The 18,664-nt window shown below is 39.2% G+C and overlaps 1 protein-coding gene across 1 annotated transcript in view; it reads right to left on the bottom strand.

Annotated features, from left to right (window-relative positions):
- The window catches only part of prkn (parkin RBR E3 ubiquitin protein ligase), a 1,122,674-nt gene that overhangs the window by 427,498 nt on the left and 676,512 nt on the right, over positions 1-18,664 (bottom strand). The window contains exon 7 of the mRNA XM_073051587.1: positions 12,848-12,984. Coding sequence (XP_072907688.1) covers positions 12,848-12,984 — 137 coding nt within the window. The remainder of the gene's footprint in view (positions 1-12,847; positions 12,985-18,664) is intronic.

Raw genomic sequence — 18,664 nt, 5'->3', positions numbered from 1 at the left:
ATGTATAACGGTAGTACTCTGTGAAGAGAAAAGCTTGTGTAGTATGTTAGATTCCCAAAAAAAAATCCTACACCAACTTGTTTTTAACCGCTGGTAAAAAACTTTTAAGAGGGGAGGTGTTATAACCCCAGCCCCCTCCTTTGTGAGAATCACAAGAGAGAGAGAGAGAGCCTTACGGTTTGGAATGTGGGCTGGCCGCTCAGCCAGACAAAAGCCTTGGACATAGCCATTGTCTTGGGAGACACCTTTGTGGAATAAGGAACTGGACTACGTGCAAACCCTCAGGGCAATGTGAGATGGGTGATGGGGGAAAGATTGCCTCACCCCCACCCTGATTGACATCTACAACCCTGCCAGTCCAGATAAAAGGTGGGCTGCCGAGGCGGGGCCTCAGACGCACCAAGGAGACACACCAAGAAGACACGATAGTGCTTCCCGTCGGAGCGGGAAGCCATTCTGAAGGAAGCCACGTGCGTTAGATTCCGGATCGGGACTCTGTGGCTGGAACCAAAAGGAAAAACCACTTTAACTAACAACAGGGATTTGCTTCGCAAGGACGACGGGCAAGTGTTTCTTCTCTCTCTCTCCAACACGTGAAATGCCAGCGGTTCCCGAAACGGGGAAGCCTGCAGACTTTGAGTGACTCTTATATTCCATTGGACTCAGTATCCCCTAGACAACGATAGAGCTTATTTTTGATTGATTATTACTATACCTGTGCTTTAGATTGAGTTTTGACGATGTATATGATCTGAATGTTTTGTATTAACCATACGTTTGTGCCCCTTTATAAATAAAACGTTTGAAAATAGTATCATCAGGCTTCAGCGGACCTCTCTATCTTTGCTAGTAAGTCACCCGGTTACTGGGGAACGTAACAGTACTTTCAATTATATTTATCAACTGTATGTTTTAATTGAATTTCCCATCCTGTGGGAATTCACCTCATCAGTAATGTATACACACTGCACTTGTAATGTGCATCATCAAGATCAGGCTGAGTGATATTTCCATTACTTCCAAATTTTCATCTTGGTGGTCGCTGGTACAAAAACATGTGAACTATTGTAAATGGAACTGACCATTGGCTATTCCAACGGATTCTATCCTTGGTCTTCAAAACTAGAATTCCTTCCTCCCATTATTTATTAAAAATCGAAGGTAACAATGCCAATTACTTTTGTTTGATTTTTTTTAGTATTAAACCCTGCTATTCTCCTAACTTTGGCCAGATAGTCAGTGAGTGACTATAGTGAGTGACAAGCAATCTACTGGAGGATCTCAGCAGGTCAAGCAGCATCTGTAGAAGAAAAGGGATTGTTGATGTTTCAGGTTGAAACCTTGATGCAGATGATAATGAGACTAAAGCTCTGCTTTGGGCTGTTTTCCACCCTTTAATTCCTACTTCATCTTTTTCGACACTTTACAAAATATGCCAACAGCAGTCTTCCGTGAAAACTATCAAAAAGAGGAATTAGATGTAAGAGGAGAGTGGATTATAGGAGAAAGGGAAGGAGGAGAGGACCCAGGGGAAGTGATAAGCAGGTGAGAAGAGGTAAAAGTCAGAGTGCGGAATAGAGGAAGAGGTGAGGGAGAGGGAAAAAACAATTACCAGTTGGAGAAATCGATATTCATGCCATCAGGTTAGAGGCTACCCAGACAGAGCATAAGGTTGCTCCTCCACTCTGTGGTCGGCCTCATCTTGGCACAAGAGGAGGCATGGACTGACATATCAAAAAGGGAATGGCACTCAGAATTAAAATGGATGGCCTCCGGGAAGTTCTGCTTTTTGCTGATGGAGAGGAGGTGCTCGATGAAACGGTCTCCCTACTTAGGATGGGTCTCACCAATGTAGAGGAGGCCCCATTGGGAGCACTGGCCACATTAGACGACTGCAGCAGATTCACAGGTGAAGTGTTGCCTTACCTGGAAGGACTGTCTGGTGCCCTGAATGGAGGTAAAGGAGGAGGTGTAATCTTAAACTTCAATCTGTGATATGCAATTGAAGTTATTCTCCACTGAAATATTGCGATGTTGCCTTTTTCCTCCCAATTTGCTTTAAGCTTTGATGTAATTACTTTTAAATTTGCTTTTTTGAAATTATACTTCTCATAGAGAATTGCTGAATCCCAGTGCATAAGAAGTGACACAATTCCCCTTGCTCCTTACCCGATTACGATTTATTATGGATCTGTCTTTTAGTGGATGTTTGACTACTTTGCTTTACACCATGATTCTTTCTAAAATTTATTTATAGTACCCTTGCATTCTGATACAGACTTAACTCCTTACAAACATCCTGATCTCTTCCCCTTTCAATAGCTAATATTTACCTAAAAGCTATCCTTTTCTAATTTTTTCCAGCTTGATGAGGGTTCTTCAGTACAAATCTTTACTCTGTTTCTCTTTTCTTTCTTTTAAAATCTTTTTATTGATTTGCAAACAAATCATAGTAACAATGGAAATACAGAAAGATTGGGAATACATAGTTCATAAAGCAGTATATACAAATATAAACTATTGATAACACAGATGTACTAAGCCTCCCAATCTCATACTGTATTTGCATAGTGGAAAGAAAAACTCCCAAATTAAAAAAAAAATAACTAACTTACTCTGTTTCTCTCATTTGTAGAATATTTTCAGTCTTTCTTTTTCATTATTATATCATCAGTTTGAGTTTGCTATAACTCTACACTCTGACAAATTCTATTCCCTCTGTATAACTTTGGCAATAATCTTTAATGAGCCAAAATGCTCATTATTTCTTTATTCAAACAAGGAAGGGCCCATTTGAGCTATCAAGTCTACATTTGGCTCCAACAGAAGCATGGAAGTCAAGCAGTTAGTGAAACACTTTACAACACCAGCTATAAGATCAGGGTTTGATTTCCGCCACTGTCTATAAGGAGTAATTTCTATGTTCTCCCTGTGACTGTATAGGTGGCCGCTGGGTCCAATGGTTTCCTTGCACATTCTAAAGACGTACAGATTACAGTTAGTAAGTAGCGGGCATGCTTTGTCGAAGGCAGAAGCATACCAACACATGTGGGCTAAACCCAAACAGCACATTTCACTCCATGTTTCATTCGTTCAAATAAAGCTAATCTTTCTCTTTATCTTTAGAACAATCCCACAGTCCTATGTCCTCTCTTCTTTTTTTCCTCTAGTCCTGCATACTATTCTCTCTCAGTTGCCCATTAAGCCACCTTTGATTCTCTTTCCTCTTATCTGTACCATGGGTAATTTACAATAGATAATCAATCTTGTAAAATTGAAGTCAGTAGGAATAGAGGAAGAATGGAATCATATTTGGCATAATGGAGGATTATTGTAGTTGTTGAAGGCCTATCTTCTTAGAGCTAGGAGTCCCTAAGGGGTGTGTCCTTAAAATAAAAGATTTTCAGCTATTTCTTCACTGATCTTTCCTCAGTAAATCAGGAATGAGGACATATGCACAATGTTTTAGGGATATTTTATTACAGGCAAAAGCAAGAAACAAACAGAGAAAATAGAGATGCACAAAATCTGAAATCAAAACAGAAAATTCTGGAACTATTCAGCGGGTCAGACAACATCTGTGGAGAGAGAAACAGCCATTGACCTTTCACGAGAACCTAAAACAACCTGAAACATTAAATCTTCCTCTCTCCATTGTTGCTGCCTGGCCTGTTGAATATTTCCAGCATTTTATGTGTTTTTTAAATTACCCTGTGTAGCATTGTATGTCTGTCTGTAATAGGACTAGAAAACTCATTTTGATGTGGTACAGTAGATGAAAGTAACAATCAATAAACACAAGTGCCAAGAAAGACAATAATCATTTTTGTCTAATTTTCAATGGCAGTATCTCAATATCTCACCAGTCCCCTGCTGACCAAAGAATTCACAGGATCACATACCATGATGACTCATATATATACTGATTTCCAAACCTCTTTCACCATTTTGCAAGGCAGATATCAGAGGAGTGTTTCAATAGTTTCTACTTGCTTTGATGAACGGAACATCAACAACACTCCAGAAGCTCAAGACCATCAAGAAAAAAATCCATTTCATTGAAAACACATCTACCACTGAGAACATTTGATCTCTCTCCCACTGATACAAAATTGCTCAGTGTGAATCTGATTGATCTGGCTCTCTAGATGCTGATCCCTGCACTCCCACTAACACACTGGGGCTTCTGGTTCCTCCACTCCCTTAAACTCACTGGGGGCCTGGTTTCCCCTCTTCCTTTTAAACTCAACTGGGCATTGGTTTTCAAGCTCCTCTTATCTTCATTGAGGTCCCAATACCCAAGTTTGCTGGGTTCACAGGAAACATTATTATACTGTTGTGTGATATAGCATGTAAAGAAACACAAATTAAATACTTGCTGGACCATGACTGGAATAAACTCTAACATTTTGTCTGGAAAATCTGCCAACAGAGCACCATCAAAGTCCCAAATGTGCCAGATTAATTGAGTGCTATTGTATCTATGAGATCCATTGGTATAAGGAACATAAAGATTATAATGACCAACTTTATTCACCATTTTTATTTACATGTATTAGGAATTTGTTGTGGTGTGTAGGTCAGGGCATAACATGGAACAGAAAAAACAACATTTAACAATTATAAGGAATAAAGAATTATATAAAAATAATGAATTATATATAAAATAAAAAGGCTAACAAAGTTAGAGGTTAAAGGATTGATATGGAATGAAACATGCATAAATATATAAATGGTAGTGTCTGTTTAATTGGGTAGCATGGTAACATAGTGGTCAGCATGACGCTATTACATCACCAGCGACCCAAGTGCAATTCTGCTGCTGTCCATGTGTTCCAGTTTCCAGTTTCCTCCCACATTCCAAAGACCTATAGGTTAGTAGGTTAATTTGTCACAAGGGTGGCATGGGCTCATTGGGCCAGTAGGGGCTGTTACCATGTTGTATCCCAAAATTAAACAAAGAATGTAATACAGACACGTATTTACAATGTAAACAGCATTATCAAAAGTGGTTTGAAGTTTACAATGCAGTGCAGTGATGGGGGTAATAGATAGAGGCTAATTAGAATGGTTGGTCAGATTAACTGTCTGGGGAAAGAAACTTTTAAGATGGTGTGAAGTTCTGATAGATAAATCACCGGGCTTCTTGAGCTCCCCCTACAGAACATGAAGTATCCAGTAAAAGGAACAGAAGATGCTTAGCAGCGCTACCAGTTACAGTTTCCCGAACATTAAGATACACTGCTTCATCATCTTTAGGTCGAATCCTTAAAGCTAATGAAACAATTTTGTAGGAGCACCTTGATCTTGCATTGCTGTAGTTCAAGAAAGCAGCTCATCCCTATCTTCTCCAATAAGCGCTGGCCAAAAATGCAATGCCTGCATTCTAATTGAAACAAGCATTAGTGAAGAATTGGAGGCAATACATCAGTAGCAATAAGGACATTGGACTTTAACTGGGATGCAAAGTGAGTGGTGTGTCATTTCCTTCATTGACTTTAATATTTAAGTTTCCAAATTTCCTTTTATTTCCTGTCTGCATAAAATCCAGAAGATGTCTGAACCAAATGACAACTACCGCTAAATCAATTCTTCATCCTTCGGTCATAACAGCTGTTATGGAAAACATAATTAAGGATGGTTCTTTATAAGTGTTGCATAGATAATATGATCTAATTGCTCACTAATAAGTTTCAGATTTTCCCCAATAAATTTGGATTACTGGTGTCACAAGCTGTTAATATTCTTGCTTATCAATGCATCAAGGATTTGGGTCACAATAACAAACTGGAACTGCTGCAGGCAAAGGAAGTAATCCACAATTAATTTCACAAAAAAGGCTAAAACAGCATGCAATTAAAAAAATGTCCAGAGGTGACATCACTCAATAATCTGATTTTGGATTTCGTATGATTAAAGATTGCCCAAGATTTAGTTTATTTTTCAGTTTGCTTTATTGAAACTTCATGATTGTGTTAAGCATTTTAAGTCATTCTGAATCTACATATGTCAAAGCAGAGTGACAATAAAACTGGAACAAATATTATAACAGGGACTTTGAAAATGTTGTTATAACACAGAACCACAAGAAATTGGAAATAGGAGCAAGCCATTCAAGCCTGCAATATGAACACCACTGGTCTACCCCAGACCTGAACCCAGTAAATGTCAATCTCCTGATATCTGAAAAATATATCAAACTCTAATTGCTTCTAATGAACTCATCTCCACAACTCTCTGTGGCAGAGGTCTTCCAGAGGTTTACTACTTTCTGTGGAAGAACTTTCTATGCACCTGGGTTTTAAATGACTTATCATCATCATCATGTGCCGTGTCATATGATGTAGGCAATCATGGTGGCCATGATTGTCCTTGGCAATTACTTCTACAGAAGTGGCTTGTTGTTGCCTTCTTCTGCACAGTCTTTACAATACTCTTCAGAGATCTCCTGCCTTGTGTCGGTGGTTGCTTATAATATGCACTAGCTGGTCATACGACTATCCACCACCTGCTCCCATGGCTTCCTGTGACCCTGATCAGGGGGCTAAGCAGGTGCTACACCTTGCCCAAGGGTGACCTACAGGGTAACAGAGGGAAAGAGCGCCTTACACCTCCTTTGGTAGAGACGTATTTCCACCCCTCCACCTAAATGACTTGTGCCTTGTAACTATGTCCCCTCATTTGAAACTCACTCATAGTGAGAATATTTCAATATCTACACTGTTCTAATCCCTTAGGATTTTGTACGTTTGATAACGGTCACCCCCTATTCTTCCAAACTCAAAGAACACAGACTGAACCAGTTTAACCTCCCAAAATGCTAGAGGAACTAGCAAGTCAGACAGTGTCAATGGAGGGAGTAAACAGTCAACTATTTATTTCCATCCATAGATGCTGCTTCACTTGATGAGTTCCTACAGCATATTGTGTGTGTTGCTCAAGATTTCCAGCATTTGTAGAATCTTGTCGCTGTTTAACCTCTGATTAGCCTGAAGATTTTTTTGGTCTGCCTCGAATGTTATGATGTTCCTTTGTAGATAAGGGGACCACAGTTATGCGCAATACTCCATGTACACCCTGCACAATTGTAACAAAATCTCCATCTAAACTCCTCCCCCTTTGTAATAGACAATATTGGTCTACTTAACTATTTACTGTATGCCTGCTAGCTTCTTGTGAGTCATATACAATGCCGAAACCTTTCTGTTTTTCCAACATTATAAATGGGCAATTGCAAACTGCAGAGATATTTTGGGCACTAAGGATTAGATTTTCAACTTTGACTGAAAGAAGTGTTTTAGGTAGAGAAGTTCTATAGCTGCATGGTGTAGAGTCATTTTCAGCAAGAGTCAAAATTAATCCAGACAAAAATAAAGGTGGGTCAGAAACTATTGCACGTAGATTGAAAACTTTTAAGGAATCCTTCACCTTTTAAAGCGAGAGCCAAGAGGAGAGAAGCCCATAATTTATATTCCACTAATCTACAGACACGATGATTCATTACTGGTAAAGTGGTCAGTGAGTTAGACCACAGGACCATAAGACACAGGAGCAGAATTAGGCCATTCAGCCCATTCAGTCTGCTCCACCATTCCATCATGGCTAATCCTGGATCCCACTCAACCCCATACACCTGCCTTCTTGCCATTGCCTTTGACACCCTGACTGATTAGGAAATGATCAACTTCCACTTTAAATATACCCATGAACTTGGCCTCCACCACAGTCTTTGGCACAGAATTCCACAGATTCATTACTCTCTGGCTAAAAAATTCTTCCTTAATTCTGTTCTAAAAGGTCATCCCTCAGTTTTGGATGCCCCCACTGTAGGAAGCATCTCCCCACATCCACCCTACCTTGGTCCTTTCAGCATTTGGTAGATTTCAATGAGATACCCCTGCATCCTTCTAAATTCCAGTGAGTACAGACCCAAAGCTGCCATACGCTCCTCACATGTTAACCCCTTCATTCCTGGAATCTTCCTCGTGAGCCTCCTCTGGACTCTCTCCAATGACAACACATCCTTTCAGAGATATGAGGCCCAAAACTGTTGACAATACTCCAAGTGTGGCCTGACTAGTGTCTAATAAAGCCTCAGCATTATCTCTTTGCTTTATATTCTATTTCTCATTGGAATAAATGCCAGCATTGCATTTGCCTTCTTTCCCAAAGACTCAACCTGTAAATTAACCTTCTAGGTGTCTTGCACGAGGACTCCCAAGTCCCTCTGCACCTCTGATGTTTGAACCTTCTCCCCAGTTAGATAATACTCTACACTATTTTTCTTTTTACAAAAATGCATTATCATACATTTCCCAACACTGTATTCCATCTGCCACATTTTTGCCCATTCTTCCAATTTGTCTAAGCTCTGCTGCAATCGCATTGCTTCCTCAGCACTACCTACCCCTCCACCTATCTTTGTATCATCTGCAGACTTTGCCACAAAGCCATCAATTCCATTATACAAAGCATTGACAATGTGAAAAGTAGCGATCCCAAAACTGACCCCTGAGGAACACCACTAGTCAACGGCAACCAACCAGAAAAGGCTTCTTTTATTCCCACTCGCTGCATCCTGGCTGTCAGCCATTCCGCTATCCATGCCAATATCTTTCCTGTAACACCATAGGATTTTACTTGTTAAGCAGCCTCATGTGTGGCACCTTATCAAATGCCTTCTGAAAATCCAAGTAAATGACATCCACTGCCTCTCCTTTGTCCACCCTGCATGTTACTTCCTCAAAGAACTCTAACAGATTTGTCAGGCAAGATTTCCCTTTACAGAAACCATGCTGACTTACTTTATCTTAAGTCTCCAAATACCCTGAAACCTCAACCTTAATAATAGACTCCAGTACTTTCCCAACTACTGAAGTTAGGCTAGCTGACCTATAATTTCCTTTCTTTTGCCTTCCTTACTTCTTAAAGAATGGAGAAATATTAGCAATCTTCCAGTCCTCCAGGACCATGCCAGAATCAAGGGATTCTTGAAAGATCTTGACCAATGTATCCGTTATCTCTTCAGCAACCTCTCTCAAGACTCTGGGATGTAGTCCATCTGGTCCAGGTGACTCATCCACCTTAAAACCTTTGAGCTTGCCTCGCACTTTTTCCTTTGTAATAGCAGTAGCACACACTCTGACATTCACAGACCTCTGGTACACTGTTAGTGTCTTCCACACTGAAGATGGATGCAAAGTACCTATTAAGTTCATCTGTCATTTCTTTGTCCCCTATTACCACCTCACCAGCACCATTTTCCAGTGGTCTATTATCAACTCTAACCTCCCTTTTACCCTCTATACAAATGAAAAATCCTTTAGTATGCTGCTTTATATTATTGGCTAGTTTGCCCTCATATGTTATCTTTTCCCTTCTTATAGCCTTTTGAGTTGCCTTTTGTTGTATTTTTAAAGCTTCCCAATCATCCAGCTTCCCACTCAGTTTTGCTACCTTGTATGCCCTTTCCTTGACTCTTACACAGTCCTTAACTTCCCTTGTCAGCCATAGTTGCCTATCCCTGCCATATGAAAACAACTTCACTTGTGGGACATATCTATCCTGCACCTTGTGAACTATTCCCAGAAACTTCAGCCATCTCTGCTCTGCCGTCATCCCCATCAGTATCCTCCTCCAATTTACCTGTGCAAGCTCCTCTCTCATGCCTCTGTAATTCCCTTTATTCCATTGCAATGGTGATACATATGAGTCATGCTTCTCCCTCTCAAATTCACTGCCTCCTAAGGCAGTGAATTACATATAAGTTCCCTGATAAAATCTGGGTTATTATACAACACCCAGTCTAAGCCTACTTTCCCAAGTAGGCTCAAGCACAAGCTGCACTAAAAAGCCATCTCACAGGCACTAACCTGATTTTCCCAATCCCCATGCATTTTGAAATCCCCCATTACAATTGTGTCATTACCTTTATTACATGCCTTTTCCAGCTCCCTTTGCAAACTTGACCCCACATCTTGGCTACTATTTGGGGGCCTATATATAATTCCCATAATGTTTTTTTTTACCCTTACAGTTTATTAACACCACCCACAAAGATTCAACATTCCCTGACCCTATGCAATCTCTTTCTAAAGATGTAATTCCATGTCTTACCAACTAAGCCACGTCACTGCCTATGCCTTCCTGCCTGTCCTTTTGATACAAAGTATATCCTTTAATGTTAAGCTTCCAACTCTGGCCTTCTTTCAGCCATGACTCAGTGATGCTCACAACGTCATACCGACCAATCTCTAATTGCGCCACCAGTTTGTCAACCTTATTCCGAATGATACGCACATTTAAATACAGCACCTTCAGTCCTGCATTCTTTGCCCATTTGAATTTTGCCTCTTGTGGTACAATTTAATCATTGGCTTGTCCTTCCTTACATTCACATTACACCCATTAGTGACTTATAAACTTGCTGGCTCATCCTCAGCTCTATCATCCTGGTTGCCATGGCTGGTAACACAAGTACAATATAAATTGTAGATCATTATGACATGCGTATTTTGTTCATACTGCACATTAACATTTAACCAAAAAATGAAGCAGAAAAATTAATTAAAAATGTGCATTAATGATGCATGATGTGGATACGTCAGCTAACCACCCTATTTAATCCACTTTCTATCAGCTCATGGAAGGGATTATCTTCAAAGTAATTATGGACTAGAAATTAAGCACTGCCATATGGTCACTCACATTCCTCGTGACTGGCTTCCCGTGAAGAATTCATGTGGGATTGGTAATTGCTAACCAGGCTCCACTCCAACTCGAGGAGAGATGTTTTGTAAGGAGTCTCCAGATGTATGAAATGGATTTGGGATTACAAAATCCTAAATGTCACAACATTTACTTCAATAAAACAAGGCAAAAGCAAAACTGCTGGTAGAACTTAGTCAAACAGCATCTGTGTCAGGGTTGGTGGGAACGGATTGTTGACAGTTTGAGTTGACAATTCCTTTTCTCCTACAGATGCTGTTTGAGTCCATCCAGTAGTTTTTACTTTGCCCCAGATTCTACCAACTGTGGTCTTCTTGTGAACAGGGTTATGGCTGGGATTTAAGCTCCATCTAAAATTCATCCCATGGAGTAACATCATCCATCTCCCAATATGGAGTTTCAATGGATTGCACTCCACCTTTGTCAAGAGGTTCTGGATTCATGATGCAATCTAAGGTTGTGAGCACAAAACCTCTAGGACCAAGATAGTTCAGCAATGAAGAAAGTGCCATTTTCCTTTCAGAATCATTAACCCAATTTTGTCTATCAGGTAGAGAAGTAAAGGAAATGGTTGTGTTATTTTGGAGGATTTCTTTCCCCCTTAATCAACATGACATTAAAAAAATCATCATATCAATGTGGGAGCTGGCTGGTACTAATAGGCAGCTGTGATTCCTTCACAGCTACACTTCAAAAGGCTATGAAGAGCTTTAGATGTCCTGATTTTGACAGTGATGCGATATAAACATGCAACATATATTTTTACTTCTGACCTTTCTCCTTTATTTAGTTCCCTGTTATTTGCCTCAGAAACTGCATGTGGTAGCAAAGTAAAGCAGTTCCTTTATGATAATGACCTTATTTTTATGTCTTCTGGATTTGAAACAGTCAGTGGAAGCATATTTTGTATATTGATCCTGATGAATGCTTTCATACCTACATTTGTACAAGGAGGGTACAAGGCATCTAAGAACATATGAATCACAGAAGGTTGTGGGTACAGGAACACATAATTATTGTAACATGCTAACGATCAGCACTGGCCCTTCAAAAAGCCAGGAAATTTAAATTCCTGCATACACTTTGCCTTCATCGGTTCCAAAGCTCAGTGCCCTCACAACCATTTTGTAATATGGAGACCAGAATAAAAATAGATGTTCTCGGCAATGGATTTTGGAAAGTAATTTAATTCTAGTAATTGAACTGTGATATGATCACTATTAAGTATGAAATGAAAGAGCAGTGATACTGGAATTAATTATCTGTTTATGATAATACAGTTCCCTAATGTCATTTGTCTCAGCAACTTCTCCAGTCCATTTTCTGCAGGGCATAATAAGTGCTTGGTGATGAAACAAAAACAAAAGAGAAATAAACTAGTCAGGCTGAGATATTCTGATTCACATTAACAATCAAAACCAACTATTTTGGTTGTTATTTTAAAATATATTTTAGCTATTAAAGGGAATGCGATAGAAAACTTAAACACTGTAAAAATGCTAATATTTCACACTGCTGACAATTCAGCATTGTAACAGCTAGTGCTTACGTTATACATGTACCATCTCCAAGTATGTAACTTCACCAAAGCAAAGTAATGCTACCTCAAATTACATTTATTTGACTTGCATTGAAGTGCATCTACGCTATCTGTCTCAATATCATCTTTACCCCACCTTTTCACCACTTCAACTTGTACACGTCAGAGGAGGACTTAGCTTATGTTGTTCTAAGTTGCAAAACAGTAGAAGCAGACAACAGAAATGAATCCTCTAGGTGAGAGAGTGATAGGTAAGAGCTTCTATACAAGAGTGGTTAAGCAAGAACACTCTCATCAATATTTCCAGAAATGGGACTGCTGTAAGCTCGCCTCATTGACAGAATACTCCAATTCATTTTTAATTACAGTGTCATCATTCCTATCTAGGTTTGTCATGGTGTTCTTTTCCTTCAGATGCTTCTGACCAAAATATTAAACCATTCTTTATCATTGATACTCTTCATGTCCAATTACACCACTAATGTTAACACTCATGCATCTTCACAGTTCTAGTAAACCAAAGCTTGCATGTGACCAAAGATGACAGTGAAAGAAGCCATGTTTCAATAAGGTACTCACTAACACAGGGGAGAGAATATCCAATTTCTGGGTCATGGATAAATCGCCGGTCATTCAGCCATGTCACACTGTATAGGTGGAAGCAATCCAAGCATATGACATGCTGTTCCTCACAAGGGAATACCAACACTGGATCTCTAAGGCAGGGAAAGAAAAAGAACACAATCATGTTTTGTTTTCAGTCCTAATGCCCCAACTCCTCCTTTTGCCCTGTTGGATCTGACTCATGTTAGAACAGTTTCACAGGGAGTTGTCAACATCCAAAACCTCAACCTCAGAACTATTCTTCACACAAGCTTGATGGTGAATTCAATAGTCTACCAAACTCAACCTTTCAAAACACAGGCATTTTGAACTGGAATTATGGTACAATAATAAAAAAGAGGCTTTTAATAACTTTCCCCATCATGAACCAACATTCCCATGGAATGGCCTCTAGTCTCTATGGACTGCTATCACACCATGTGTGGCGCCTACCCATTCAGCAACTGGAAAATTACTGCTATTTAAATTTGCCTTCAGCAAAAATAAATAATACATTATAAAGCCTCTCTGAGCCTAAGTAGAACATTTATAATAAATATATTGGAAAATTATATGATTCTTACACAGCTAGATATATTATTTCAAAAGAAACCATTAATGTACTTTTTATGCAAATTATTCATTTGACTGAGGCACAGATCTCCAGGAGTATTCAGTAATGAGAAAAAAATATGAAAGAAAGAATTTTATTTGCATGCAACCTATCACAACCTCACACTGTTTCAAATGCTTTACTGTCAGTAAAGCAGACTATAAGACCATAAGACATAGGAGCTATATGAGGCCCATCGAGTCTGCTCTGCCATTTCATCATGGCTATAAAGTTAATATCAGAACATAATATTTGCAGGATATTGAAACTGGTTAGGTCCAAATCTAAATCATTTCAAAAGCAGGATGTTGCTGGCACATGTCACTGTTGACCTATTTGGGATCATTTTATTTTCATTTAAAGGCATATGGTCCAGTACATCCATACTTTTGTTTCTTCCTGTCCAATTATTCCAATGGTCTCCAGACAGATTTCACATCTTTCATTCCCAATGAACTTGGAAATGCATCCAAATATACATTGTCCAATTCACCTGCTACCAATCTTCACAGGCACGAATTAGCTCAGGTCCAGCAGTATTGCAGATATAAGTCATGCCTCCACAGTCAAATCCCATGAAGACTTCATCGCTCCCTGAATTTGCTAGCCTTGAACTATCAAAGTATACTTCTGTCTTCTCTGTCTGGGCTCTTTTGCATCTTTAGTTTCATTATTTTCATCATTTACAAGCCATATCCAGGTAATAAAAAGAGCATAGACATCCTTGGAGTTGATTATGCCCATAAATCGGAAAATACACAAAAATCACTCTAACTACAGTATTATCATGAATGGCACCAAAAGCACATAAGATTAATAAGAAGGAATATTTACTAAAAGTAGATTGAAAGAGAAAACAACTTCCTTTGAACTATGAACATAGTACCTACACTGGCTATCGAATTTAATATTATGGGAGCTCGTTCATATGTAGGACCGTCCATAAGTCAGGTGCTTATAACCCAAGGACAGCCTGGAATGAACTTTCATTAAAAAATCTGCTGTTTCCATTGTTACTCATTCTCTTCCACTTCCTCGTGGTCTTTGTGCAGTGTTTTTTCTTCCATATGAAAACGTTTCATGCCACACAATAGAATCATTGGCCTTGATATGCAGACAGGCACTTTGAAAGCTGGAAATGGGAGTAATGAGACTTTGCATTGCTGCCTGGTCAGCTGAGTTCCTCCAACATTTTGTGTGTGTTCTATAGGAGTTAAGAGGTCCTTTGGAAAATCCAGAAGTAAGTTCAATGCTTCTATCAGTGGTATGCAATGCAGGCAAACTATTAGTATTTTAATTCTAATGAGGAGACCAGGTAACTTACAATGACACAGAAGACCATTGCATTCATGTCAACTTCCAATCGAGCAATCTCTTCAGTCCTATTCCCCCTCTCACTACTTCTTTATAATTTTGCAACTTATTCTCTCGCACATAACCATTAATGTCACCACCATCCTCCCCTCTTTTGCCACATACCTACCCAAGCGAGTGACTTTTAAAGTAATAAAGCAACATACACAAAATGCTGGAGGTCAGGCAGCATCTATGGAAATGAATAAACAGTTGACATTTCAGGCCAAGACCCTTCTTTTAGACTGGAAAGGAAAGGGGAAGACACCGAATAAAAAGGTGGGGAGAGGGAATGGAGGATTAGCTAGAATGTGATGGGTAAAGCCAGGTGGGTGGGAAAGGTAAATTGCTGGAGATGAAGGAATCTGATAGGAGAGGAGAGAGAACCATAGGAGAAAGGGAAGGAGGAGGGACCCTGGGGGAGGTGATAAGCAGGTGAGACCTGGTAAGAGAACAGAGTGGGAAATAGCAGAAGAGGGAGGGGGAGGGATTTTTATCAGAAGGATAAATCGATATTCATGCCATCAGGTTGGAGGCTACCCAGATGGAATATAAGGTCCTGACGAAGGGTCTCGGCCCAAAACGTCGACAGCGCTTCTCCCTATAGATGCTGCCTGGCCTACTGTGTTCCACCAGCATTTTGTATGCGTTGTTGTTTGAATTTCCAGCATCTGCAGATTTCCTCGTGTTTGCTCTGGAATATAAGGTATTGCTTCTCCAAACTGAGGGTGGATGCATGGCAGAAGAGGAGGCTATGGACCCACATATTGGAATGGGAATGAGAATCAGAATTAAAATGTTTAGTCACCTGGAAGCATTCATGGGATGTGGGTGGAAAGATGGATACTCACTCAAGTATTTAAAATGTTAATGCAAAGGTCCAATTTGGCTGGGTTGAGAGGAAGAAATTCATTGATGTTTGAAACAGGTAAAGGCTGCATGAAGTTTCATTGACACCAACATAATTACTGCTAGGAGAAGCTCAGGAAAAATACCCTTCTACTTCGATGAGAGGATGAAAGGGAGGTGGGAACATTACATCATTGGAAGTTTTCCTTTGTGGAAATATCTTCAACTAGAGGAAATTACTTCAGAACAAAGGGTTTCCCATTTAAAATGGACACAAGGGGTAATTTCTTCTCTAAGATAGTCATAAAGCTTCATGATTCTCCATCCCAGAGAACTGTGGAAGCAGAGTTATGGAATATATTCAAAATTGATCTTTACATACATTTAACTACATGTAATTATACAGGCATGGAGAGACATAAGGATAGTAGTTCTGAGGCCATATTTGGAATAGCCATCATGTTACTAATTGGCTGTGCTGGCTTGAGGAGGTTTCTTGTCTACTGATGGCCTTTTCTTGATTTCCTTAAGTCGTAAATACCTCGTGAATGTATTCAGGCTGTGGATTTCCATAGCACTCTTGGATAGAGAACTCCAAAAATTCACTGTTCTAAAGGTGAAAAAAAATTGTCACCTCAGTCTTGAAAAGCCATGGTGCCAAACACACTAGCCAATGGAACCACCAACCCTGCATCAACTCTGTCAGACCATGCTGAAATGTTGTACAATTAACATATATCACATCTTGTTCCCTTAAACTATAGGCACAACCATATTAGTCTTTCTCTGATGAAAAATGCTCCAAAGCCCAGGAACCAATCTGACAAACCATTGTTGTATACCTTCAATCACAGAGATGAAAGAATGTTCACCATTCTTGATATGGTTGAAGACAAGGGCCTAAAAAAATTCCAGTAAGACATCTTTGCACTTGAACTCAAAAATCCTTGCAATAAAAACCAGCACACTGTCAGACAACAAGCTCTTCTGAACACCGATGATGCCCTTCAATCTTTCAAAAAGAATGTATCTTTTACTATTTTTTTCACCAAGGTGTGCAATATCATAGCTTTCACATTTTATTCCAACTGCTTTGTCCATGCTTTTTCATCCTGACTGTCTATGATCCCCCTCAGACCTCTGCAACACAACTCACTCTAGTACTCTGCTGTACATTATCAGTACACTTGGATATATTAAGTTCAAAGTTCAAAGTAATTTTATTATCAAAGTAAAAATATGTCACCATATACCACCCTGAGATTCATTTTCTTGCAGCTATACTCAATAAATCTATAACACAATAATAACTGTAATAGAATATTGCATGGTCCCCCTATCCAAATCATTGTTTTAGATTGTGAACAGCTGATGGGCCAGTACTAAATCATGCAACACTCTATTAGTCACAGCCTGCCAAGACAAAAATGGCATTTTTATTCCTATTCTCTGTATTCTGTTTGTTAACCAACTCTCAATCCATGTCCGTTCACTATCTCCAATTCCATTGCTCAAATTACACTTAAAAAATGTTGAGTGGCATCTTACTGAAGGCCTTTTGACATTGTAAATACAACACATTTATTGTTTCTCCATCCATTCCATCAGTTACAACTGAAAAAAGCTCTTAACAACTTTGTCAAACACTGTTTTCCTTTCATAAATCTGCACTGATTCCACTGAAGCCTATCACTATTTTTGATGTGCTCTGTTACAACATGCTTAACAATGATATCGAATTGATTGATAGTTCTCTGTTTTCTCAATCTCCATCCTTTCCTAAATTTGTGCAAACTGCTTTCTAATCCATAGAATTTTGGGAGATGACAACTATCCATCCATGTTCTCTACAGTCAGAATTCCAAACCTTGCAGATGATCAAGTTCTGGTCTATTGATTTTCAATCCAATTATATGCTCCATTAAAAAAAATCAACTCTCTTCATTCTATACCTATTGCGATCCATTGTTTTCAGGATATTTTCATTGTCTTTCTCATGAAGACATTTCTTTAATTTCCTTGCCACTTCATTACTTTCCAGCGTAATTTTTCTTGTCTCAGTCTATAAGGGATCCATCATGAATTTAGTTATAGAATCACAAACAGGAGAAAATCTGCAGATTCTGGAAATTCAAATAACTCACACAAAACGCTGGAGGAATTCAGCAGGCCAGGCAGTTTCTATGGAAAAGAGTAAACAGTCAATGTTTCGTCTGTAACTCTTCATCAGGACTGGAAGAAAAAGATGAGGAGAATTGTGTGTTTGTGTTGCATGAATTTAGTTGCTTTGTTTTCCTACGACATGCTGCAGAGCTTTTACAATCTGACTTTATGCTTCTTGCTCTTTCTTTATCACTTTCTTAAACCATGGCTGATGTTATTCCCACCTGCCCCCCCCCCCCCATCCCAGGCTTGCTGTGTTTTTGCACACATTATAAACTTTTCCTTTGATCTAATATGCACAGTCTTCAACTTTCCTTGTAGGCCATGCTAAATCATTTTTTCTGTTTATTTTGTGTAAATTCTATAGAGGGTTATAGATTTGCTGCAAATTGTATCATAATTCTTTTAACTACCATTCATTTACCGTTTGGTAGTTTCTCAATTTACCGCAGGTGACTCATTCCCTCACATGTGCTTAGATTTAAAACCTGGATTCCGATTGAACTATGTCACTTCTAATCTTTAATTAGCTCCCACATTTGACACTACATTCTAAAATTGTCTTTACTTATGACGTTCTGGAAGCAAAGATACAGCATTAAATTGATAAGACAGTTGAAATGTCATTGCAGTTGTGTAAGCAGCAAATATGAGTCAGAAAAGCACCTCTCTTTGATGCTGGTGCAAGCGGCTGGTTAAATACAGCAGTTAAATGTGGAAATTGCCTGAATGGAGCCATTCAAGCAAAACGCTGACATCTTTATTGCTTTAACCAGGCCTATCAGTCCCCCACATTTAAATGCCCAGAGGTACAG

This window comes from Hemitrygon akajei, chromosome 7 (assembly GCF_048418815.1).
Source record: "Hemitrygon akajei chromosome 7, sHemAka1.3, whole genome shotgun sequence".
In the NCBI taxonomy this organism is placed as follows: domain Eukaryota; kingdom Metazoa; phylum Chordata; class Chondrichthyes; order Myliobatiformes; family Dasyatidae; genus Hemitrygon; species Hemitrygon akajei.
The sequence above is the reverse complement of the archived record's forward strand: the minus strand, read 5'-3'. Positions and strand labels throughout refer to the sequence as shown.